A 26,412-nucleotide genomic window follows, 5' to 3' on the forward strand; every position below is an offset into this window, starting at 1 on the left:
GAAAACTTTAGCAACCTTTGGTCAGTGTTACATTTTCCACTGTGGGCAGCAGCTTGCACTCCCCTTACAACCTTGATTGTAAGAATAGACAGAATTCTCAAATATTTTGTAAAAGAAAAAGAAACATTAGACATGATTGAGCTGAAATGCAAACATTTACTCATTATTATTACCAGAGAGTAGTAGACTTTTAGGCCTGAAAGATCCTGCTCTAATGAAGCCTACTGGCATTACACCCACTGTAACACCAAAGAGAAATCCCTGGAGCTACTGCCCAGAGTGGAGAGCTCAGTACTGTTGTGTGCTGCCATCTAGTGAGAAAATAATGACAGCAATGAAGTAGATAATGAGTCAAAAAACTCATTTAGTTTTCTAATGACTGTATCTATTTATTTTTAAAAACATCTTTACACAATCTTTAATCATAACTTATTTGTTTTCCTGTAATCTGAGTATTTTTTCTCTAAAAATCAGACATCCAGCTTTATCCATATTAAGGGGTGTCTTTAGTCAGCATTGAGGCATAAACAGACTCCCTGGAGCACCCAGTGGGAGATGTGCATGGTGGTGAACAGGTCTGCCTCAAACACCAACCCCACACCCATTGCATTCCTCCGCAAGGACGTGGTGTACACTGGTGTCCGCAGCGTATTCTGTGGTACAAAATATACAGGAAAAATACATGTAACTGTTAGGAAAAAAGCTAAATAGTGAGCTAAAGTATAGTATGGAGGCCTGTAATGCCTGTGATCCCCACCTGTAATCTGAGGCGGCGTGTCTCTATGGGTATGACTCTGAGAATGGGCAGTTCAACAACCAGAACTTTTGGTTTACTCTTCACTAGGCAGCTCTTCTCCATGTCCCAGTCTGCTCCCTCCAGATAAAGGCCAGACACAAAACAGCCTGCAGGGAAAAAGACTGAGTCTTTATAACTCTTCCCTAATCATACTGCAAATGGTAAGGCTCATTTCATTACCCTGTCCAGGTCTGTCAGTGACTTCTTCCTCACTGCGGTACTGGGTCACTTGTGTGTATAGTGTGGAAAGATCCAGAGGCCAGCCATTTTTCCTGCATGCAGCTTGGACCAGAGCAGTCAGGTAGGACTCTGGGATATGAAGTCCTGATAGCCACATTACCTTTGGCTCTCCTTCATCCACCTGGTGGACACAAGATAAATAGATACATCAGAATAAAAATATACTTTCAACTCCTTTGTTAACTATTCTTTAATACTAGAATGATGCACAAGGCTACATGTGAGAGGTTGTCTGTGATAGTGAGTGTCTGTCCTCACCCAGTAGCTATACTGTTCATAACGCCTCTTGAAATGGCTCATCCAGTTGCCAAGCGACTTAAGTGTGTCAGGGGCCAACTTCTTCCAAATGGCTGGGATGTGACCATTAAAAAGGGCCCGAGCGACCTCATCCAACTCATTGCTCATTCCCACCTCCCCAGCCAAGGCCTACGCGATACAGGAGAATTAGAACAAATCCAAACCTATTTGAAGCACAAAGACGCAACACCTGTCTGTTTGTTTTCCACATATCTTGTTGTTGTCTCGTCCTTCTCACCCTCTGCAGCTCAGCCAGAGAGCGCTGCATGCGCACCACCAGTTTGTTGAAGCGTTCCAGTTCTTGAAGCAGCACCACTGAGGTCGGGGAAATGTCCATGCCAAACTTTTTACGGAGCACGTCCATGTCGAATACCTTTGGAAGCTTGTTTTGAATATCCTGGGCCACCTGGCTGATGTACTCATCCCTACTGATGCTTCCACCAGATTCACCTGAGGCATAAGAGAGTGTGTAAAGCCAATAAGAGAGAAAGCATTTGGCCGCATGGTGGCTAAGAATGTACAGCAAACATCCTTCAGTTAAGAGGTGAGAGAGATGAAAGATGCCAAATCATACCTGTCTGGGGCTGCAGGTCTATTAGGTGAGTCCACATGTCCTTAGCTGCCTGGGTGTAGTATCCTATCTCTGCATTAGAATGAAGGCCCAATACCTCTGGTGTGTTTGCCAGTGGCAGGGTTTCAATCTCCTCTACAACACATAACAGGGTAAATCTGTGAGTGGTAACAGAATATTAGAGTTTTTCTCAAAGTAAGAGTATGTAAAGAAGTGAAAATAACAACTGACCAACATATATATTTTTGAGCCCATTTGGAGGGATCTTATAATCCACATCCTTGTTGCTGAAGAAGTGGAAGCACTGAAAGGTGTAGAAGAGGAAGTCTCCAAGGTACTCATCCATGTAGACAGTCAGGATCCTGCGGTCAAAGCTATCTATGGCTCGCCCGCCATACATCACCTATAAAACATTATACACACATGTTAAACTTATAGCATCAGCTATCAGGATAATAGACATATATTTATCAAACACAACGAATTGAGCCTAACCTCCCCAATTAGGTATTTAAGACTTCCCCAGGGAATATTGCTGTCTCCCTGGTTGTGAGCTTTGGTCAGGTAGGTGTTCAGGATCTCCATACACACCTGTTGAGCACAGTTACATTGTTTAAACCACTTAACCACCACCAAGTGAAATACAACTGATATTCTAGCACTTCTAGATACTGAACATCTAACCATATGAATTAGTTCCAAAACATTGTAAATGACTTCCATGAAACCTACCAAGAAATCAGACTCGTTGAAGTCGTAGGGGACATTCCAGCCAATCTTGCCGTACTTGCGTCTCTCTTGTACCACAGCATGGAAGAAGGCCAGCACATACACCAGGCTACAGAAGGCAGGGTGTGGGCATTCAGTCAAGGTCTCATGGGAGATTTTAGAGTATGTGCCTCTCATGTTGAGCTTGAGTCCATTGGGAGGCTCCGTCACTACCTGCACACAATATTATATTACATGTGAACACATTTATGTCTCCTCAAATCCTGTGCCCATTACTATTGTAGATTCTCGACAAAATGTTTACTATGAAATCACCAATCTTAAATCATGTGGTCTCATATTCAGCCTTCAAACTTCTCTTTCTTAAAAAAGAAAAAAACGTTATTTATAGATAAGTGTCAATATGTTAAAAGATGACCAGTCAAAGGAGATGGCTACATCAGTTTCTGAAAAACAATTTGATATATATTGGAAGTATGTGACTGTTTCTTTCATGCTCATTGACTATGTACAGTTTCAAAAAAGTGTATCACCTTGCTGATTGATAATTAAATGAAATAAGTCATATTTCCAACATATAGATTATAAACAGTCAAATACAGCACCTCTTTGTGGATCCTATAAACCTGCCATTTACAAACAGTCTAAAGAAAGAGAACTTGTTTTTCACCTTTAAAGACTTTTGCAGTATACCGATGGGGAAATCCTGAATGGGGTTGGTGGTGATCCACAAGCGGAAATTGGGATTGGGTTTGGTGATCCTCTCCAGGGACTTCTCCAGTTCCTTTAGCCACTTTACCAGCAGGTGGCAGTTCTGTAGCATCAACCACTGACCACGGGACACTGCTTTCTCCAGCAACTGTAGTGCAACCTTCATCACAGGTATGAAAACAATTACTCTCAACTTGTTTACTTTATATTGTTTCTTGACAACTGACTACTTAGTGATCCCTATACTTATTTCACTTAAAGCTTCATAGCTATGATATGTAAAAGAATTCTTCAGTACCTTCTCTTGGCCTTGGCCCATAGCAAGGAACTTGAACTTGTTGCCTCCAAAGCCTGATCTCTCAGCTAGTTTCATGATGTCACTGGCTGGGTCAGAGCCAGGGCTCAGGATGAAGACAATGGGGGAGAAAGGTGTGCTCTGTTCATAAATTGCACCAAAGCTGATCACAGGGGGCTGGACATATCTGAGCAGAAATACAAGAAAATGTGGAAACTTGGGGCTTGATGTGTCTCTGCTTAAATAATCACATCCTCTGTAAACTTTGTCAAACTGTCAACCTGCTTCACAGTGGTATATATATATACATATATACTGTATATACCACTGTGATACAGTGGTGTGTGTGTGTGTGTATATATACATATACACACACACATATACATATATATATACATATACACACACCACTGCATGTATATAACTGAATTACTGCAATAGAAACAGTCTCACTTCTCGCCCATGGTGACAGTGACGTAGTCAGACACAGCTCTATAGACTCTATCAATACGGAAGCAGCGCAGCAACAGCAGTCTCTGAAAGGCTGACAGGTTCTCCTCATATTTCATCGGGAATGGAGCCTGTTCTGGTCCATCTAAGTCATACCACTGAGGTGAAAAAGAATGAGGGTTAAACTCTGGACTTATAATAAAATGCCTGTAGTGAGTGCCGTCAATGTGCTCACTTACAGACTTCCAGTCAGTGGAATTTTTCTCCACGTCATCGGGAAGAGAGCCAAACTGCTCAGGAAAGAGCTCTGCAAGTTTCACTATGTCTTCCCAGCCCTGGTCTGAAAGCCAGTCACAAGGTTTTTTGCGCTTGCTCTTTTCCAGGGATAGATTACCTTCACACAGGAGGGGGAAAAACATGAAAATGTGCTTTGAACATTGTGTGCATACATGTTTGTGTGTGTTTGTGATCACTTAAATATTCTACTTAAATATTTTAAAGGAGTTCAGCTTCTCTGGATATCTTACCTTTGATAAAGAACTCCAACTCTTCCTGAGGTGCTCTCCCCTCTGCCTGCCCAATCTTGATGGCCATGTTAAAGGAAAAGAGCAGCTTGTGTCTCTCAAACAGACCTAGGGATATGCAATCAGTTCAGGTTATAAAACCTACAAAATAATCATAAATACTGTGCTTTATCTTAAGAAGTTGATCTTGATCTATGCATTCTATTATTTAGTGTTAATTATTTTACCTGTGCAGCCATAGTTATAAACACTGTTTGTCAGAGTGCTCATGATGTTCTTCAGTCTTTGGGGCAAAATAGAGTCTGGCTGAGATTTGCGCAGTGAAAAGTCAAACACTTCCAGGTAGGAGGCTAGAGAGTACTGGTACATGCTGTTCACCAGAGCCATTTCTGTCAGTACAAAGAAAAGAATAGCACCGCGCTTGGCAACAGGTCTGTAGCCATCCCTGAGTTCATCAATGTCCACGGATGTCTTCTCAGCCAACTTTAGTTTCTCAGATACCTGATGACCAAAACAACAAAAACAAACAAAAAAAGATTACTGACTTCAGTGAAATTGCTGTTCTTCCATGAGCTCACTGACACTTGCTGCAGCAAAACTGACCTCACTGGCTTTTGACTTTGTTATTTCCAATGTATGAACCAGCTCTGTGTTATCCAACATGTTGCCTGTAGATGTGGCCAGCTCTCTGAGCAGGGAATCCCCGAGGTTCTTCAGCAGCTTCTTATTGTCGCTCGTTTCTTGGATCAAATGCTCACGCTGCTCCTCCAGCTCCTTCTTCTCAAAGCCCATGATAACACTCAGCAGCTGGTCCTCCAGACCCTTCAGGGTCACTACATGAAAAAATGGACAGACAGACAAAGGATTTTATACATGCTGTTAAAATGTTATGGACAAAAATTATTGTAGCCATGCCAAAGAATCTTACCAGTGTAGTTAATGACCATGGCTTTTCCAAACACTGATGGGGAATATTTGGGGTTTGCTAGTTTGGTGTTGAGATACAGTTTAAAGTTAGGATCATAGTCCACCTCCTTGTCACCCAGCATGATGACCTGTCTGCCCTCTGATCCTTTTAAATTCTTTTCTAGGACATTGTCAATCACAGGGTCAATGTATTCATCCACATCTTGGAAGAGGAATGGCAAACCATATTTGATGGCCATCTCTAGCTGCTTCAGGAAGTCTGGATCATTGAAAGATGAAATCTGGGGGAAGAAGGATGATCACAGTCTCAGTGCCACATGATGCGACTCTTTCCAAAGTGCTGACTCTGGAGCTGTCAGCCATGAGAACCTGTCTAAAGCAGTCATTCTGTGACTTGTGAGCAGTTATAACACATGACTTGTATGAGCATGAAAATTCTTGTACCTTGAGGTTATTGTTTTCTTCTTTCTTCTTAATCCAGTTGAGGGCTTGCTGTTGAGGGTCAATACACATGGGAAATCGGCTCCCTCTGGTTGTGAGAATCCCATTCTGCACTGAGAGCTCATCTGGAGGCAAGCCCTCAGAGCCCCATCTACAATATCATGCAGGGTTTATTTGACACATACTTAACCCCACAGTCCCCTTAGTCAGAGTTGAGTACATCCAAAATAAAGGCAAATCAACATATTTGCAACAAGAACCTCCTATGTTACCACAACACCCAATTCTTATCATTTGATAAGAATTGGGGACATTTGAGGACAAATTCATATTCAAGTTTCAAAATCTGTCACGAGTACACACTCCTTCTCACCTGCTGATTTCTACTTCATCCGTAAGAAGGCTTTCCAATTTGAAAGGCTGGCTCAAGGGAATGCCTCTCTCTTGCACATCATTAACCCATACTTGATACACCATTTCATTCCTGAAGTCCCAGCTGAAGGCTCCTTCATAGCTCAGGAAAGCAGCAGATATCAGACAGTCACCCAGGAGACGCACACGCCTCTGTTTCAATTCTTCCAAGTCCTGTGTCCACCTTAGTGGGACGAGTTGAAAATAGTGAGTGGTAAAGAGAGATGGGTGGGTGACACAAAGGGATGAAGAAAAGGAGATTAAATGAGCAGCTCTTAGCACAGTTGGTTAGGCTCATAGTGGCAAGTGTTGTGACTCTTACAGCCTCACCGTTCATTCTCAGAGCTCAGGCCTGAGATGAGTTTGTCCGCAGCTATCAGCCTCCTCTCCATGAGCTCAGCCTCCTCCTGTAGCAGCTGTTTCTCCTCCATAGCAGCGTGGTACTTCTCCCCAAGAGCCTTCAACTCTTTCTGGATATTGTTGAGCTCACTCTGAATGCCCTCAAGCTCCCGCTTACTCTGAAAGAAGTTCCTCTCTAGACGTGCCACCTAAAAAAATATTGGAAATATGACTGTATTGCTGCAATCTGTGTTCATTCCTTTAGAGCATGATGTAATAGCACTTTCAAACCTTACGTTACCTTCTCTCTCTTGGGTTTTATCTCCCTGGCCACTTCACAGTAACCCATGATAGCCTCGACAAACTTGAGCATTCCTGAGCCAGCTTTACTGATCGCTTGCATCTCCTCAAAGCTTGTCTGGAGGTTCTTCAGGAAGCCTAGCCAGGTGAAATTGCAAAGAAAACAACTATGGAATACTTGGAAAACACAAATGCCACTACATGGATATTATTATATGCAGTTTTTATTGTAGGTTTCCATTACTCATGAAGCCAACTTACCTTTGACAGTCCTGACCTGGTTGTTATTTATGGAATCACAGTCCATCTCCATCAGCGAGCGCAGGAAGTTAGCCTCTGACATCATCCCTTTGGCTGACTGCCAACTGATCTCCTTGTAGCCACGCAGCACCAAGATGCACTCACAAACCACCTGCACCTGTTTGGGTGGCTTGGCAAATGATCTGCACAATTGACCAGCAACAAAGGCAAATAATTGGAGAAAGTATAAAAAGGTATAATAAAAGGCCTAAGTTTGTTTTGTTTGTTTTTTGAAGTGTTTTAGTATGGTTGTCTGAAAAAAAGACATCATGGTTATCTATTCATTCATCCTCATTACTTTATTTTTCAACTACAGAATAAAAATGATAATCTGAGTAAGGAAGAGAGTTTACCGGATCTCTGTGACATCAGATTTTTCTAGATCTTGCAAGGCATTGCGGGCTGCCTCTAATGCCGGCAGAGCCTCAGCCAGGGAACTTTCTGCTTCTTTCTTCTCAACAGCAATCACTTTGTTCTGCTCTTCAATCTCTTTGGCTTTGTCTTCTGCCAGAGTCTTTTTCTCCTCAGCTAGAAGGAAAAGTTATTGATAAGTGGTTTGTAACAGCCGTGTTTGCTTTCGGAAGCCTACGGTACACTTTATTATAAACAGTTACTCACTGACCTACAGTCGTGTTTGTGGCAATCACATCCAGTAGGGCTTCACAAGCTGTGGACTTTTCAGCGAGGACCACCTTCTGCTCTGCTAGCTTGACATTCAGCTCAGCCAGCATCACGCTGGCCTCCTTAAGTTTATCCAAACCTCCCTCCAGACGCTTGCACTGAGCTGGAACAGCAGAGAACGAGTTAACAAAACAAAGTCTCTCAAATGATCACAAATACCAAATTTATAACATGTTCAATTCTCTCACCCAGGATATACTGGTCCTTTTCCTCCAAGAGGTTAGAATAGGTGGTAATGAAATCCAAATAGTTCTTTGGAGTAACATAGTTACTGCGTCTGAGTTTCTGCTGGAATAGCTTGCTGTAGTCACCCACAAAGGTATGGACCATGCATACATACGCAATCACTTCTGCAGAGTGAGCCTCAGGAATCATTGGACTTTCACCTGTAAAAAAAAAAAAAAAATTCAAATTAAATTGAAATTAAAAACTAAACTTTGTGAATTCTTAAAAAGACATATCATGATTTAGTGATAGTATTCCTGCTGTAGATCTCATCAGAACTAACTAAAGTAAAGAAAGCCTTTAAATCACAATCTGAAAACAAACCTTTCCATTACAAAAGCATTTAAAAAAGATAAAAGGTGTGTAATTACATACCGAGGAAAGACTGAGCCACTGCAAGTAAAGCCTGTGGAGGCCATGGCAGGAACCAGTCTATCACAGTGTTGTTCATCAGTCCTGAGAAAAAAAGTACACACAAATTTGGTAAAATAAAATCAGAAATTATATCATAACTAAGTGAAGCCTGACACCGTATTTCACCTGGGAAATTTCTGCAGCGTGTCCTCAGGGTGTCTCCCACTGGAGACATGCCTAAAACAATGTGCAGATTGTTGGCGCTTTTGTTGACAAAGTACTGCCACACACTTTCTTTAGAAGGACCTGCTCCCATCTTTAGAGCCTCATCACGAAGCTGGTTAAGAACTGACTCCTTCTCATCATCCGGGAACAATGCAGGAACAATGCCTATTAAGAGAGGGCATAATCAGAGTACTACAGCTGTAGCTTTTAAGAAAGACAAATGTACTGTGAGCCAGGAATAATTATCCAACCTGAAGTGAGCATGTTGTTAATGAGTTCCAAGAAGCCTTCCTCAGCAACATGGCCATCAGTAAAGAGGAACACCATCTTCTTATTTTCAATGCCAAGCTTCAAGTACAGTGTTTTCAGATCATCACGGAGGTTGGACTCATTGTATCCTCTGCTGAGTGTTATCTCAAACACCTGGGAAAAGCAGGTTCCATTACTACTTGCTGGAGATTTCTTTTCAAATATAGTTTAATGCTGCTTAACCTCTAAAACTCCTATTCTCACTATCATTTTCTCTTTTAGCAGCTTTAAAGTTAGAAAACTGCTGCTTCCCCATTGTTCCAAAGTTTCAATGAAGCTATGATTGCACTGAGACAAATAATAAAAACCAAGATGCCACATTTTCATGGCAGTGAATGGAAATACTCATCATGTGTCTTGAATACATATTCCCCCATTGCTTGGCATGAAACATTTGGTGTCTAGTGGTGAAGATGTTAATAAAATGTTTATTAAGTGTAACTGCCAAATTTATGGCTTTTATTTTTTTAAACTGCAAGTCTAAAGAACTAAACATTTGAAATTTGTTCATCATCAAAGATCATTTGCCCTTTACCACACCCCACATCATGTCTTTTACAACCTCACAGCCAGCAGTGAAGGCAGCGAGCTTGGTAAGGGACTGCTTGCCAGAGCCCCCAACACCGACGAGCAGTGCATGGCCACGATCAATGCGGATAATCCGGTGCACCCGGGTCAGATGTTCCAGAGCATCATCAAATAGTACTAGGTTCATTCTGGACTTGTTCTCATTGTATTCCTCTAGAATTTCCTGCAGAGTGCAAAGACACAGTGTATTTTGGTCAGTATATTTACAGACAAAATATGAGTAAATAATCACAACTCGCAAAAACTATAGTTGTACTAGTATACTATTACAACTTGACAATACCTGAAACAGCGCTTTTGAGGCATCATAGTCCTGTATGTCCTCATAGACCCTTGGTTCACTCTCACTGAGGGCTGTCCTGTAGTCTCCAAAAAGAACTGGGTCCCTCATGACTGCCTCCATGTCTGACTTGAAGTGCTCCTCAATCAGGTTCTTTATGTGGCTCTGGACCTGATGTAAAAAACACGCATTGAAAACATTTGAAAACTGAAATACAACACTGCAAAACTATTCAGTATAAAATTGATTTTAAACCTGCAATTACAGCTGGATGAACTGTTACACATATTGTATTTGTTCCTGCAGTCGATACAAAGAGGAATCCACAGTAAATATCTACTACTGTAATTATTACCAAGGCTTTGTCAGTTTCATCAATGAGTCTGTCATGGAAGATTCTCAGGCACTCATTTCTCCAGACTCGCACAAATTGGGTGACAGTCAAAAACCTGTTAGAGAGAAATCAGGAAAAACAAAGACATTTGAAAACGTAGGCCTCTAACTGCAATGTCTGTTAATAGGGTATTTGAATGCGCTAGCTCAGACCTATCAGGTTTGGTGAGGGTCAGTCCATTGTAGACCCTTGACAGGTCCCTCAGGTTGAAGATGTAGTGGAACTTGGAGGGAGTGGGTGGCATATCTTTGATGATGTTGTTGTACAGCTCCAGTGTGCAGACGGTGACTTTATCACAAACCTTCTGTATGGCATCCTCAAATAGCTAAAGAATTTGATCAAGTTTATTAAATTTTAGTGATGATGTTTTAATGACTTAGATTCTGATATGTACTGATTTATGTGGGACAGATATACTCACTCTGGTGTGGCCTTTGATAATGGAACCATACATAAGGTGGAGTGACTCCACTGCAGGGAAGGGGATGCTGAAGACACTGAAGAGCGAGATGAAGCGGGGATCCACCTCATTCCTCCCACCTCCTGCCTTTCCCATGGCAGCAATAAAGCCGAGGTCCTTGAGGGTTTTGTAGTTAAGCTCCTTCCCTCTGTCATAGATGCCTCCTCGGTTCAATAACAGCTTCAGAAGTGCAATAGGCTGTTGTGTGCCATAATTATCAACCTGGAAGAGCATATAGTACATAATAGTAATGTCAAACATACTGAGCACTGTCATTCACCACAGTATGGGAGATAGGAGGCTTGGTTAGGAGCTTGGAGCAGGTACCGTTGGCATATTCATGTCATCTATAAAAACCAGCAGTCTCTTTCCCATAGGAGGCCCGTAGGTCTCTTTGGTCCTTTTCTCCACACTGGCCTCCAGGTTCCTCTGCAGGTCCATTGAAGTTGTTCTAGATGAGAAGTTGATGATGAGAGTAATCTGGAAACAGAAGGGAAGATATATAAAGAATTTAAACTCAGATGACATAAAGTTCATAACGTTGGAGGACATTAGATTAGATAGTAAACGCACCCTTGTATCTGTATTAAGATTCTTCAGGAAATTATGAATGGTGGCAGTCTTGGAAGTGCCAGACTCTCCAACCAGAAGCACTGGCCTCTTTATCTTCACCATCTGTTCCAGGATCCAGTTGGCTCTTGTGGTGTCGATAGTTGGCACTAAAGTAAAGATGGAGCATGAGGAAATCATAGTGGAGGAAGGAGCTTGGGAGGACCAAAAAGTTTAAAATACAGGTCACATCTGTCTCATTTGTCCTCACAGCACTGATCTTTACCTAGGATATCAGCAAACTTCATTTCAGGGTTGTGGACGTATTTGGTGACCAACGAATTCCAAGGAACCCACTTCTCTTGTGTGCCATCAAAATGGAAATCATACAAAGTCGGCTGGTATCCTGTATGGATGCAGACATTTTGTTGTCAATAATAAGAAAGAAGAGTGACAATAAAACACATTTGCACATATTCATGTGGAGAAGAAAAACTGTCAAAGTGTAAAGAGTTAGTTTTCATCATGATATTTAGTCATTCAAATTAAAACCATAGAGCAGCCATGTTCATTGATATTCAACAGTCACAACTATGATGGACAAAAATTTTTTTATATCTTATAATAAATAGTCATATACCCCAACCATGTTCTCGAGTATACAATATGAAATTTTAACCACAATCAAATTGTACCTAAAAGAGTGTATTAAAAATGCATATTGTTGATTATGGGTGCTAATTTCATAATGTTCAATGTACAAATTCTTGCTTCTTACCTGGGATTTCACCAGGTCCAGCCAGGGCTTTCTCATCATGTACTACAGTTAAGCAGGAAAGCCGTTTGATGAACTCGTCAAACTTGATCCTGGCACTCTCCAGCAATGTGGCTCCTAGTGAGCAATACAGAGCTTCCAGGAAGTAACACTCCAGGACTTCAGCACTGTTGCTCTCACTTTCAAGTAGCGCATCCAGTGTCAAGCACAGCTGAGTCACCTGAACATACCACAAACACATGTACAATTAATGCAAGTAGTCTGAAGATACGACTACAATAATCTTCATTCAATTCTTGCATCAATACAATACTGGAATACAGGGATGTGCACAATTAGTTGACTAAACGATTTAACATTGCTACCCTTGCTAGCACCTAAAATACTAGTGAAAATACTAGTACTAATTATCAGTATTTCATTAATATGAGACGCCCGTTAACTGTTTCGTCTTAGATGTTACACATGAATTGCCCCAGCTAGCCAGCCACTAACTGGGGCAATTCATCATAGAAATTTGTGTGTTTTCTTACTTTTAGACTAGTCGACTAGTCTAAATTCAAATTTTTGTTTAATCGAGAGGGAAATTAGTTGTTAGCAACATCCCCCCTGGAGCAGATGGATGAGATGAACCTACCATGTTCAGATCTGTCTGAGGAACAACAGTCTTCAGTTTCTGGCCCTGTTTGCCATCAACAATACCATCCACAATCATGTCAATAGAACTGGGCACATATTTCTCAAATAGTTTGTTGAGCACTTCTTGTTCCTGGGAAAACAAAGACAATGTTGAGATATTATCAAATTATATGCAAGTACAATTATTACATAATGCATATGTTTTCTCTCATACCCCGTCAGATCTGTTGTTCACCCATCTCTGCCAGTATGGGGTGTATCGTAGGTTTTTGGGGTCAACAAAAACCATTCCACAGCGGGACACAGTAGCAGGGGAAGCATACTGCAGATCTCCAACCTGTAATGGTGAAGTTCTCTTATAATATGTTCAGGAAGTTGCTTTGAAGGAAAGTGTAGGGAGAGGTATTGTGCTGACAGTGATCCTGAAATTCAGACAAACCTCAAACAGCAGGGCACAGTGATTCTGTAAACGGATCCGTTCTCCATTGGCGAGAGTGAGGAGCTTGTTGTCATCCATCACTGAGTTCATATTCTCGACCCACAAAGCATCCACATCGCCATCAAACAGGATGTACCTGTAAGTCAAAGTTCATGTCTCTATGTTGTTATTTTACAGGAATTCTTTCTTCATCTCTCAATGTATGAATGATTACATCACTGGCATATTGCAAATCTTATTCAACTGATTGATTAAATGTCTCTTTCAAGTTTTTGTTTTTTTCTAACCTTCGCTCTTTTTTGTCAGTTGGCTTGTTGATATCACGGAAGATGTTGGACAAGATCCCATCAGTCCAGTCTCGGGTTTCAGGGTCCAGAACACCGTAAAGTTCAATGACACTCATGGCTTTAGGGTTTAGGGGATACATCTTGGTTTGCAATTTCAGTCTGAAGATGAGATAAAATAATGGTCACAATTGTCCACACAAAAGATTAGGAAGTTGGTGTAAACTTAGGTGATATAAACTGACACTGACTTGGTCTGAGCTTGACATAATGTGCTGATGACAACTGATTTCCCTCCACCTGTTGGGCCCACAATCATAGTAGTGTGTCTGGTCATCATTGTCTCATACATCTGCACCACTTTATCCACCTGAAACCACAGAGAGCATAAAGCATAGGGTATATTGACATCTAACCACTCATATGCTAAAACAAAATCTTTGCCACTGAAACTCAGTAGTCGTAAATTGGACCATGATGACACACCTGGTTAGGCAGTAGGACATATTTGTTTTCCTCCAGGTTCTGTTCCACAGCATCATTGAAGTTGGGATAGCGAACACGAGGGCAATCCAGCCCGGGGAACAGGTCTGAGATCAGCCCGAGGAACAGAGGCACGTCCTCAAACACAAACTTTGGCAGGTTCATATCCCTGAGAGCACGCATCAACACCACATCCTGTGGAGAGAAAAGACGGAAATAACAATGGAAATAAACAACAGAAGACTACAAAGCATTTCGCAATGGCGGACACTACCTGAATCTTTGTCTCATCAAAATCTTACTTTGGGTAATCTAAATAAATTCACCAAAATTTTCCTAACAACAATCTAGTTTCAGTCTATACCTGTGGGACCACAGATAACTATTTAGTTCCATATTGAATCAAAGCCAAATGTTTTCGTTTCACAATATGAAAATGAAACATGAAAAATGGTCTTTGGTCTCTACCTCACTGAGGTCTGGTGAGCCTCTCTTCAGCTCTCCTGCCATCACTAGGACAGACTTCAGAGCTCGCAGGCCAAAGTCATAATGAGACTGTTTGGACAACTGCTCACGAGCCAGCTTATACAGAACTGTCATCTTCTTTGCCAGCACCTGAATTGAGCAAAAGTAAAGACATAAACTGTGGAGTTACAGATTTATCCATATTTATATGAAAAATTGTCTTTTTATGCTAATTTAATATGTTATCCTTGCATTTCTGAATTACCTCAGAACACTAATATAAATCTTGTACATAATAGTAATATTGCATATACGTGGTTGATCCTACTTTACTCAGGATAAGAGCATCAACTAAATAGTAACAATGTCATTTGTGGTTTGAGTGCGTGTCCCTCACCTTGGCCATTAGGAAACCCTCAGAGAAAAGCATGATCTCACAAATCTGCTGCAAGTCAGGTACAATGACCACCACAGGCCTGAAGAGAGCTTTGACTGATTCTGGCAGCTCTGTGCGTCCTGCATAACCTGGGTTCATGGTGATGAAAATCCCCATGCGATCGTCCAGGCTGATCTCTTGCCCTTCAAACTGATGTGCATAGGTGAGAAAGAAATGGTTTAGGGGGGATAAAAGGTCAACAATTTAAATAATATTTAATCTTAAATATGTTTGCATTTATATGAAAACTAGAATAACTTTCTGTTTTCATTGCTGATTCTGCATAACTACAGCAGACTTACATGAAACCTTTTAAGGTGAAGAATGAGAGCATTGCGGATGGTCTGGATTTGGGAGGAGATAACTGACAACACTGAGGCATCGATGCGATTGAACTCATCGAAGCAGCCCCAAGCTCCACACTGGGCAAGGCCAGAGAAGATTTTACCCACAGCCTGCACACAAAGAGAGAGGGATTCAAGAACATTTATGTGTGGGATTTTATGTTTGTCTGTTTAGTCTCTATTTTTCCAGCACATGCCCAGAAGTGCATGAGCACACCATAAGTACACATGAATGATTAAACACCCTCAAGGGATGTGGTTGCATTTTAAACATATGAAATATGCACAAGAATCCCAAACAAGATACTTCTAAATACATTCATTTTATAAATTAAGACATATATTAATTCATTCATTCGGGGAAAACTACACACATTAATGTCTTAAATGTGAATTATGATGTAAACAATTTAATGTCCTTTCTCAGGAAAATATCACAAAGCAGGTTTCAGGTACTAAGATATTTTCAAGTGTAGGCTTCTTACCATGTAGTCCATGCCCTCACCACAGTTTGTAACCACACAGAGCAGGCCTAAAGCTTTGGCCAGATCTTTAGTGGACTCTGTCTTTCCTGTACCAGCTGGTCCAGCAGGAGCTCCACCCAGGTACATGGAGAGGGCCTGTATTACAAAAACACACCCACATTCACAGACATCCTGTTGTCAAAACAAGCTAAAATATTAAATTTGTTTTGTTGATATAGATATGCAAAGCTTCTCAGACCTGGGTGAGGGTGAGGTAGATCCGGTCTGTCAGCGGAGTTATAACCAATCGACCATTCAACCCCATGTATTCATATCCATAAGAGAACGAAGCACTGCACTGACGCACGAATAGGTCGTCATGTTCCCGGACCCAGTAAAATTTTAGTTGGCTTTCCCACTCAAACTCTCGTGCGTCCATTATACTGGAAAGACAATTACACTTTTTTAATTCAAGTTTACCTTCAAACACATGAGCTACGCTGTCATGTACAATGAACAAAGTAAAAACTGGCAAAGGTTTACCTGTTTAGAACAAAGCTGTCTACAATGTCTCTTGCATGGACATCGATGATGAGCACAGTGTTGATCTTTCGTCTGTCATTTTTCTTCATTGGTTGTGTAATACGTGTTACCAGCTCATCAATCTGCTGGTGCATTTGCTTAGCATAGTTTTTCAATGCATACTTCTGTCCTTTCTTCACATTTTTAAAGACATCCTCTACCTCCCAGGTCCACCACACTTGATTGGCAGCCAGCACCACCATGCCCTGGTAGAGCAACATCCAATCCACCCTGAAAGACATGGGAATGACAAATTTACACACACAGAGACTCTGGCAAAATTGCTCACATCTATACAATACACAACACACACCTGCTTCTGTCTTCACAGTAGTGGAAGATTGCTTCCTTGGTGATGAGTCTATTGGTCCTCCTCATCTCCAGTAGTACTCCCGTCATCCACTCTTCCACTCTGCCCTCGACTGGGATGGGCTGCCTCAGCTCCATCACCTCACCTTCAGCAGACACCATGGCTCCAGCTACTGTATCCCCGTTGCTTTCCACATCAAACCTCAGAGAGGCTATGTTGTCATACATCTTGTGGAATAAAGAAAAGAAAAATATCAAGAAAAGTATTTCACATGTGGAAAACATTATTTTTCCCTACAATATATGAGTATGAAAAGCATTATAAGGATGGTACCTTGATCATGTGCTCCTGGACACAGGCAGGATCATTACTACCCAGAATGCTGAGCAGTTCATCATCAGAGATGAAAAAGAAGCGAGGAAACGCATTCCGCTTCGAGTCCAAGTAGTCATTAAGACTCTTTTGGCACCTCTCCAGGCCGTCACTCAGGGCCTGCAGGTCTGTTAGCCGGTTTGGAATCAGGCAACACCGCTTAATGTTTGGGCCCTTCACTGTGTCAGTCATTATCTACACAAGAAAATCATGCAAATTATATTATTTTGAGATGTCAAGTAACAAAGTACTTTGCTTTCGTCAGGTTAAAAGAATGGCAATACTCACTTCTTTAAACTTTTTGTCAATGTTATCAAATTTCTTGGCTTCTTCAGGTAACTGTGATCGAATGTCTCCACCAATGAATATGCTCTCCAGGTACATCCATTTTCGTTGTACAAGCAACCAAACCTATGCAAGAAATATTTTCTAAGTAGGGATTTTATGGATCAGCTAAAATGTGATGAGAGATTTGGTGGCTATCCCTTACCTCTATGGTCTCACTAATAAGGGACAGGTCTTTTTCCCATTGTTGTATGGTGCCAAGGAAGGGTCCAACAAAACGGCTGCCCGCCATGCTCTGTAAGTTCATGGCATCATTGTCCACATTCAGCAGGATCTCATCCACTGCACCCAGAATAGAACCACGTTCCTGGGTCCCTTTGAAATAGGACTGCACGATGAATTTCATGTTTTCCCAGGTCGCCACCACCTCCTTCACTCCCTGGAAGCACACACACAAACACCCATGATGGATAATATGATTTCACTGATAAACTAATATAACTGAATCCTAACTCCAGTTTGAGATCATTCACAAAGATGGATGCTTGCCTTCTCAATACTGAGCTCTTTTACAGCAGCCGTGACAATCTCACTTATAACATTTGCATATTTGTGCAACTCCATTGCAAACATGTTCTCCAGAGTGAAGCTGTCAAGGTTCATCTCAAAGCTAGTGCCAGTCTTTTCCATCAGTTCCTTCCAGTGTCTGTGGCCAGAAATAGAAAATCATATGTATTTATATCCTGGTCTACATACATACATATACAATATTTCACACTCTATTATTATTTGGCATTTTGTTTTCTGAAGAGTGACCTGTCTCTGAGGGCCTCATTCTTCAGGTCCAGCAGAAGAGGCAGAGAATCTCTGAACTCCTTCATGCGTGCTTCTAGGAAGAAGGCCACAGGCAACGCCCGCACATCTTTAGGCAGCTGCCTCAAGCGTTTGATGAAACCCTCAACACCTTCCTGTAGCAGCTGGATGTTTAAATCCACCCACAAGGTCTGAGACCACTCTGTCTTTGTGTCCTAGATGATTAAAGGACAAACATTAAATATTTGAAAAACTATGTGGACCAGAATTATGTGTCCCAATATGCAATTTAAATTTCTAACTGACAGCCACCAAATCCCACCTTCTGAGCTTTAAATACATCATATATTTGTCTCAAGCCCTTCATATCCTTCTGTATGCTGATAACCTCTGGGTACACAGTGACTGGTAGGTCCAACAGCTTCTCAGCATTAGCTAGCTCTTGCCGTCCTGCCACTACCTTGGCAAGGTCTGTCTCATATGTTCCCATAATGGTCAGTCCTGAAAAGAACAAAAGTGAAAGACTCATTTAGCATATATTATTGTTCTGGATATAACAACTAGAGGCAGGGTTAAAGTACCTTTCTCCAAATCATCTCCCACAGCTCCAGGACCATGCATGTTGAAGCTTTCAGCAAAGATAGACAACTCCTGCTTAAACTCTTCAATTTTGTCCTTTGTAGTCTTTGGGTGTATTGGTAGGAAAATAGGAAGAGAACTGTAAATGTAAATCTCTCAAAGGCCATACTTTTCATTTTCTGTTTAAGCAGATTGTGTGGGTTTGATGTCTTACCTGAGTAAAAGTTTTCTTGACATCTGTCAAACTTCGATCTACTTGTCTGGATTCTGTAAACAGGTCACTCCACATATGGTCAATACTGGCAACCAGCTCTAGTTCATCCTCTCCAACCTAGGCATAGAATACAGAGCACAAGAAGTTCAGCAAGGGAAACAGTTACAACTTGTATTTTCAGGGGACAATTAATTAACATTAAACACACATTACCTCCACTTTGTACATGCCCAGTGTTCTGTATCTTTCCTTGATATCAGTGAATCTAAGCTCCACATCTAGAGACATGTGCCTGATGTCTGAGATGGTACCAAGGACAGACTTCAGGCTTTCAAAAGTGTCGGGTCTTTGTTTCAGGTTCGTAGAGAGATGCTTTTGTATAAAATAAGGATAATTAACATAAAAAATATATATATACAGACAATATAATACATATAAAAATTAAAGAATATTTACTATAAAAACATAAGACACAAACTGAGTAGCATGATTCAATACCATGAGTTCATCTCTCAAGTTGAAGAGATCCTCTTTGGCAGGCTTGTTGAGCAGGCTACCTAGTGAACTGATCCAGGACTCAGCAGTCTCATGCACTGTGTGAGCCAGAGGCTCCAGGTTCAGTTGAATGATGTGGTCATTCTTAAAAAGGTGCTCCATCATCACCTCCTGATTGATACGAGCAAGGAACTGCAGCTTATCATCATACATGACACAGGATGGTTTTCTCGCGGCAAACTTTTCATTGACGATGGTTTTGTTCTTTTCCCAAAGAGGCCGATAGCGTTTCCAGTGGTTAAGGTACCGATCTACAGAGAGGAGCAGCCGCTGGATGTTCTGGGACACTGTCATGGCACTTTCATTTATCTGAGGGTGCTGCCACACGTCACTGTAAAAGCTAAATGTCACCAATTCATCTTCACCACCCACATGTTGTGGAGGGCACTCAATGCAGGTCCCACGCATCCAACGCACAAATTGCTGAAACACAACATTTTGCCAGAATTAAGTCGCACTGTGATTGTTAATGTGTTACAAATAATATTTTTTAAACTTCAGTGATACATAAGAGAATCATTATGATCCCACCTTGGTGCTCTCTACACAGTCTCTGATACATTGCATGATCAGCCAGTAGATCTCATTGCTTTGGGGCTGCAACACAATCTTAGGGGCAGACAGGATGGCATCAACTTGGAAAAGCGGGGTACTTCCCATCAGTGTCACGTTGAAGTTCTGAATGCTCCTAAAAGTGTCAGCAAGAGGGATATTAGAATGGTTAAGACAGATATTGCACTGCATTTCAAAGGAGCAGCGATTAATACTGCTCACAAAACAGATAACATCATGTGATTACCTCAGCACCATCTTTATAAGGGAGTCTAGAACCTTGCGTTCCCAGTATATGTAATAATCTGCCATACATGCGGCTTTGCCGCTGCTGGTTTCCATGATCAAATGTTCTGTTTTAGTGATGAGGGGTCCAATGTCGGCATATTTCCTACTCAGCAAATTCACAGTTTTTACCCGCTCTCTCTCAATGCGTTCACAAAACTCCTTGACACCTTGAAAAAAAAAACCCATGCAATTAAGTCAATGAAAAATACGTTTGAATTATTACATCAAATGAATAATATCCTATATTATATTAGTTTTACCTGGTAAGTCCTTTTTTTTCTCTGGGACTGGAAATTTCAGTAAGTTGGCCATCGCAATGGATTGCAACTTTAAATCAATATCACTCTCATTCTTCTGAATCTGATTGACAACTGATTCAAACTTAGAGACAGTCTGAGTGCCTCGGTTGATGAAGTCGGGAATGCCTAAAACCAAATATCACACATTATCTGATTCCAATTTTATAGACAATATGAATTTCATCAGACAACAAGCATGAATAAATGATATTACACAGACATTTTAGCCTCTGTATGCACCTTACCCAAGGAATTCCAGTTGAGTCTTTTGCACCCAAAATGCAATTCTTGTTTGACTGTGTTGATATGTTCAGCCAGCATAATCAACTTTGCCTCACTCAGGCTGTCCATTACAGAGTGCAAGCAGTTAACAAGGTTGCTCAGATCATCACGATACCTAAGACCAAGGACAAAAAAAGGTTACATCAATCAGTGGTTCTGTTGTTTGGTATAAACTCTGCATTCAGTTACTGGGGAGAATCATTACCTGATAAACTTTTGCTCCTGTAGAGCAACATTTTGAGCCAGATAAGGCACAGTGTAGTCCAGTGCCACAAGGTTGATTGCCTCAGAAATTATTTCCCTGATCTCTGGAGCAAAGTTCACAAGGTATCGCACACCCCTCTGTGGGCTGCCGTCAGCTCGTGGGACATCCTTAGAGACAGTCTGAGGATGAGGGAAAAAAAAAAAAAAAGGTAGGGATTTAGAGAGAAGAAGAAGAACAGAATAAGAATAATAACTGTATATGTTTTTTGCACAATACAGAGTAACAGTTTAGAAGCGAGAGACAAATACCAGTTGTGCCTGGGTTTGGTCTTCAGTGTTAATATTGACCAGCAGGGGTTTTTTCATTAGCAGCTGCAAGTTGCGTTCTGTCTCAGCCACCCAGTTGTTATAATTGTTCACCTCATAGTCCCTGATCTTCAGTGCCATTACAACATACTTTTGCCTAGCCTGAGCAGAAATCAGCAAAAGTCACATAAAAGGTTTCAGTAACATTCAGGTGTCTAAACAGTTTATTTATACTGATCTATGCCGTGTAACAGGGAAATAACTCACCACTTCGCATTGTTCACTCTCTGCCATCTCTGGCACATCCAAGAAGGGAAGGATGGTTTGTTTAATGCGGTAGAAAAGAGATCGGGTCCATCTGATGGATCCTGCCACAGGAGGCTCATTCTTATTAAGCGGTGGTTTATCCTTCTTTGCCTCGAAGATATCATTTATGCGGGCCACCTAAAAACAAAGAAAAAGAAGACTTAGGTGTTGTACAAAAGTGGCAGACCATGCTCTATTCAAAATTATCATAATAAACTGGTACAGCAGCACAACATGAAATATCGTTTATTGTTATATTATTATTAGTGTTGAATGATGAGGCTAACTGCAATGTAGGCTGAAGCTGGATGTATCAGAGGTATATAGAATACATGTCATAGGTAATTTCTAAATTTAGTTTGTTCACTCAACAAAAGCTTTGTAATGACCTGACATTATCACATAATTTGATAGTAATTAATATTTAACTACACAGTCAAGTATCAACCAGCATTTTTTCTTGATTTCACAGTGCACTACCTCTTTGCAGTACTGAGCCAGGATGTCATTGAACTTTTTCATCAAATGGTTATTGATGGTCTCTCTGGAGCGGATGTGTTTGAATTTCATGAGCATGTCAAAGGCAGCGGCTGCAGAGCGCAGTGTCTTAAAAGACTGATCAATGAAGCTGATGGCCTCTCCCTCAATAGCCTGAGCAGACACATGTAAAAAGTGAATTAGCTCGATAACTGAGGTACAGCACACAGAAAATAACGCATTTTTATTGGTGTGAACTCACAAGTACGTTGATACCGCCATGCTTAATTGACCCAAAACTCGCATTTTCACAGCTCTGCATTCTAGATGTCCTAAACTCACCTCAACTGTAGTGTCGAAATCTCGCATGATCATTTTCCAGCTTCTCATCTTACAAATGTTGAAAGGACTAAAATCGACCTCCTCAATAGGCAAAACCAGACCATCCACTCTGCACAGCACTTCATCAATGCGTTTTGGGTCACCAGTCACACCTTTTAGCTCTGGGCCAAAGATATTATTGAACTCCTCCAAAATCTGCGCAAAACAAATTCAGGAGAACTGCTTTTTATACATTTCCATGTTCAGTAATTGAGTGACAGGACAGTATTTATGAGGTGTATGTACACCTACCTGCAATACATTGCACAGGTCCTGGCAGACAGAAGCCATGTAATCAGTCCTCTCAAACAGTCTCTTGCGATCAAATTCCCAGCGGGCGTCCCTTCCTGATTCTTCAATCTCAGTGCGTACTCCAAAGTAGGATGATTTCCACAGGTCCAGAACCCGTTTAGCATCACAGATCTTGGATTTGGCCACTTCCCTCTTATCTCTGTCCGGGGCACAGTACATTGTTAAGTTATACTCAAACTACAAAACATCCTGTTTGAATAAAGGATTCTGACCACTGAACACTATACTAGGTCTAAGATCTGAACCTCCAATCACACATACTTGAATAAAGTGTGGACATCTATTACTTGAGACACACGTTCACACAGCTGCCAGGCAATACGCTCCATTAGAGGAACCATACGCTCATTTGTGTTATAGTGGCAAGAGACTATCCACACAATTTGCAGGCTGTCCATCAGAGGAGGGATGGTCTCCAGGATCACACCAAAATCAGCTCCAGAAGCCAGATTCTACAACAGACAATGGAAACTTTGAAAGATGTGAAGGTGAGGATAGCAGAATAATTCTGTCATCACTCTTTTGATTTAAAAAATATTCTTGGCAAGCATGTTTTATGTAACTACTAAACTCTTGGTAGTTACAGTTCACTGCTGTCAATTTAAAGTCAATGTTAAGAATTTTTAGCAAACAGTGCATTTATAAAAAAGTGCAGCTCACCATGAAGTGTCTCTCCAGTGTGCTGAGGAAGCGTATATTATCGTCTGACTCCACACAGCATTTAAGAAGTTCATAAACCGTTCCTTCCAGGGTCTGAATAATGCCTGCATCTGCTTTGGTCATCACGTGCAAGATCTTCTTTATCACAGGTTGTTTGAGCTGCTCACTCAGAGCACCCAGGATGGATGAACGCTCCTGCCAAAAAGCTATCTCGGCCATGGGGCTAGGTGCCTGGAGGAAAATGGAAAGTGAATGTTTGACTTTTGTTTATGGATATCACTGTGTATGTTTTATGCTTTCTGCTACCTAATAATTTAATTTTGAGCCAACAGGGATTTAATGCTGTTAGAAATAGTTCAGACATTTCAGCAGCAACTATGCATGTGAATGCTGGGCTTAACTTCAATAACACCAAGCCTGCCTGGGTTAAAACTCAGAACACATAAAGAGTCACAACCTTTGGCTTTTTGTTTTGCTGCTCCTCAAGAACAATGGTAATCTGAGTCTGCCAGTTCATCACACACTGCTCCAATTTCTCTACTATCTCTGGATTAGAGAGCAGAACATCCACGTTCGGCTCCAGGTCTAGCTCAGGGATGTGCAGCATAATCTCATCTGTGACAAAGAGAGTCATCTTTGGATTGTACTGTTTATTATGAAAGGAGTATTAAAAATAAACAGGAACAGTATATTTAAGCCTTGCAAATTATTGTCCAGACTTCAATAACATTTTTTAAAATTGTCCAATACTGATAAATTCCTGAAATTAAAAATAATGAGCTTTTGGTACCTTGAATAAAACAAACCTTGAATCTGGAATTGTTGGATAGTTGCATTTACAACTCCCAAATACTTGTGCGTCCTGTTGAGCAACTCATCACGAATCATCACTTGCTCACTTAACTTCGCTGAACTCTCCTCTTTGCCCTCTCCACTGGTCTTCTTCTGAGAAGATACTGCCCTGCTTTGATAACCTGCACCAGTTACTTTCATCTGGTGGACAGTAAGCAAGGGTATATACACCTGAGGAAACACAGTGGAAATATACATCCTGTACTCATTATTCAAAATAAATTAGACATTTTTTAAATATATGCTTTTCAGCTATTGTTACATTAAGTTTTTGTCTGAAGGAAAGTGGTTGTGGTTGGTTGTTAGTGAATTGTTTTTCATTTTACTTCAGCAAGTTTGTTCTGCAGCACATGAAGCGGGTGTCCAGTTTGCATGCCAATGTCAAATAGCCTAGGCAACAGGATATTGGCTTCATTCATATCCAGTGGTTCAACAATGGTCTCTATTTAAAACACAAAGAAAAATGTCTTGGTTAATTTGTTTTATATGCAATAGAGGTTTGAACATGTTTTATTGATACTGAACTTTCCTCTCACCCTTTATGTTCCTGAGAAAGTAGAAGACACGGGATTTCAAAAATCTCTCTGGGTGTTTGTTTACTGCTACATGAAGCTCAGTATGGTAGACCACTTGAACCTCGATCCCCTGAAAACACAACACAAGAAACAGGTTGAACATTTTTTTGTCTATGCTCTCCATTGCTGATACACTGTTAAATGATTTCTAACACAGTCACAATGTGAAAATAATTAAGACAAGAGGGCATGAATTAAAGTTCTATCTCACATGACTGGGACTTTCTTCATTGGTGTCCTCTGATCCTGAGGCTATGTCTGCTCCACTTTGGCTCCTGGACTTGTTGTCAGGATCCGAAGAGTCTCCATCTTTCCTCCTATCTGGGGTTTTAAACGTTTTCCTTAAATGCAGTCTTGTTCACATGTTATAAATACTAGTACTTTACTTTGGTGAAAAGCTCAAGAAATCAATACATGATGACAATACATACTTCATATAGGCTAATTTTGTTTTACAATGTAAATTACAACATTTTTGATTTGTCATTTGCTTTATCTAGTATATACTTTATGTGAGTCCAGTGTATGCTAACGCAATAGAGGGACAAAGTAGGGCTACACCATAGCCTACTTACCGACCGGAATTTCAACTTCAATTTCCTCCTCTCTTATAGTTTTGAAAAACAGAAGACATGATGGTGAGTCTTCCTCTGACACAATGTTCAAATACCGAATAATTTTCTCCTCTTCCTCTCCATCTTCGCGGCTGAGTAGTTCGTCGAAACAGTTGGGACAGTCCCATAAATTGAAGCCAGCAGTCACCCGCTCTCGGATCCACTCCACTCTTAAATCGTCGTGGACCATTATTTTTCTTAGTTATTAGTTAACATTTGGACAATCGAAAACCTTAACTACTTTCTGGTAAAGTCGCCATTTGAAAATTTCTCAATATTAACTTGCGGTTGTGAGTACCTTTAACTACTACCCAAGCAGTCGTGTTACTTAACGGTTTCACGTTGCCTTGGCAACCATCAAACGCCTTCCGCATAAACAATGGTAAATTGGTTCCCAGAGTGATGACTGGAAGGAAGCAGCCTCACTACCTTACACATATGCACTGTGCTAGTCATCTTTTAAATTGAAGACAGGTCAGGGATTTGAAAACCTAGATAGATCTTTCACAAGTAAATCGGAAACCTCATATGGGAAAGTAATTTACATATCAATCTCTGTGTGTGTTTTCAACGCTAGTTGCACATTATTGACTACCAAGCCAATTACTCCATCATGGGAGAAAAATATCAACGATTTGTTAATGACGAAGTTAATAATCATTAAACAATTAATACATAAAGTATATAATTTTGTTAAACAAAGTAAATAATTACATTTTGACTTTGTCAGTTGCCTTATTTAGAACATGCCTTGCCTCTCCAAAAATACTGGCGCTATTTCATTAATTAATCAAAAACTGATCAATCCAATGAGAAACGACTGGATCAGCTGGTTTAATTGACTCATCAATGATCAGTTCACGACTCAA

At 40.9% G+C, this 26,412-nt stretch overlaps 1 protein-coding gene across 2 annotated transcripts; it reads right to left on the reverse strand.

Annotated features, from left to right (window-relative positions):
* Nucleotides 1–49: 49 nt before the first annotated feature.
* dnah10 (dynein axonemal heavy chain 10) lies at nt 50–25,733 on the reverse strand. 2 transcript variants are annotated; one of them, XM_087175875.1, is made up of 79 exons: nt 25,505–25,733; nt 25,141–25,250; nt 24,891–24,999; nt 24,681–24,796; nt 24,477–24,525; nt 24,309–24,431; nt 23,960–24,117; nt 23,503–23,733; nt 23,104–23,294; nt 22,783–22,981; nt 22,492–22,686; nt 22,153–22,323; nt 21,634–21,810; nt 21,370–21,528; nt 21,062–21,240; nt 20,820–20,971; nt 20,536–20,700; nt 20,235–20,442; nt 19,967–20,123; nt 19,379–19,858; nt 19,094–19,252; nt 18,881–18,997; nt 18,669–18,771; nt 18,410–18,588; nt 18,091–18,302; nt 17,824–17,980; nt 17,480–17,713; nt 17,278–17,400; nt 16,951–17,184; nt 16,621–16,844; nt 16,269–16,538; nt 15,985–16,168; nt 15,747–15,881; nt 15,220–15,372; nt 14,879–15,067; nt 14,485–14,631; nt 14,020–14,211; nt 13,785–13,903; nt 13,537–13,695; nt 13,250–13,385; nt 13,025–13,147; nt 12,809–12,940; nt 12,175–12,391; nt 11,683–11,802; nt 11,421–11,566; nt 11,175–11,327; nt 10,809–11,069; nt 10,540–10,712; nt 10,349–10,442; nt 9,997–10,164; nt 9,688–9,876; nt 9,068–9,239; nt 8,778–8,981; nt 8,613–8,693; nt 8,201–8,398; nt 7,954–8,115; nt 7,685–7,859; nt 7,293–7,474; nt 7,033–7,169; nt 6,723–6,940; nt 6,355–6,576; nt 5,985–6,132; nt 5,542–5,821; nt 5,217–5,446; nt 4,841–5,114; nt 4,617–4,721; nt 4,329–4,483; nt 4,093–4,247; nt 3,643–3,826; nt 3,304–3,504; nt 2,637–2,846; nt 2,400–2,495; nt 2,136–2,307; nt 1,908–2,039; nt 1,572–1,783; nt 1,295–1,462; nt 977–1,157; nt 758–903; nt 50–653 (listed from the first exon to the last, which is right to left on the reverse strand). In XM_087175875.1, the coding sequence occupies exons 1-79, from the start codon at nt 25,731–25,733 to the stop codon at nt 507–509; spliced, it is 13,707 nt and encodes a 4,568-aa protein (XP_087032001.1). In that variant the 3' UTR covers nt 50–506. The 2 variants fall into 2 exon arrangements, with proteins under 2 accessions (XP_087032001.1, XP_087032000.1); XM_087175874.1 differs by having other exon boundaries at nt 24,309–24,525.
* Between the last annotated feature and the right edge of the window lie 679 nt (nt 25,734–26,412).

The sequence above is a fragment of the Seriola lalandi genome, unplaced genomic scaffold (assembly GCF_002814215.2).
Source record: "Seriola lalandi dorsalis isolate HSWRI2012SDOR001 ecotype SW California unplaced genomic scaffold, Sedor1 jcf7180002054517, whole genome shotgun sequence".
Lineage (NCBI taxonomy): Eukaryota > Metazoa > Chordata > Actinopteri > Carangiformes > Carangidae > Seriola > Seriola lalandi.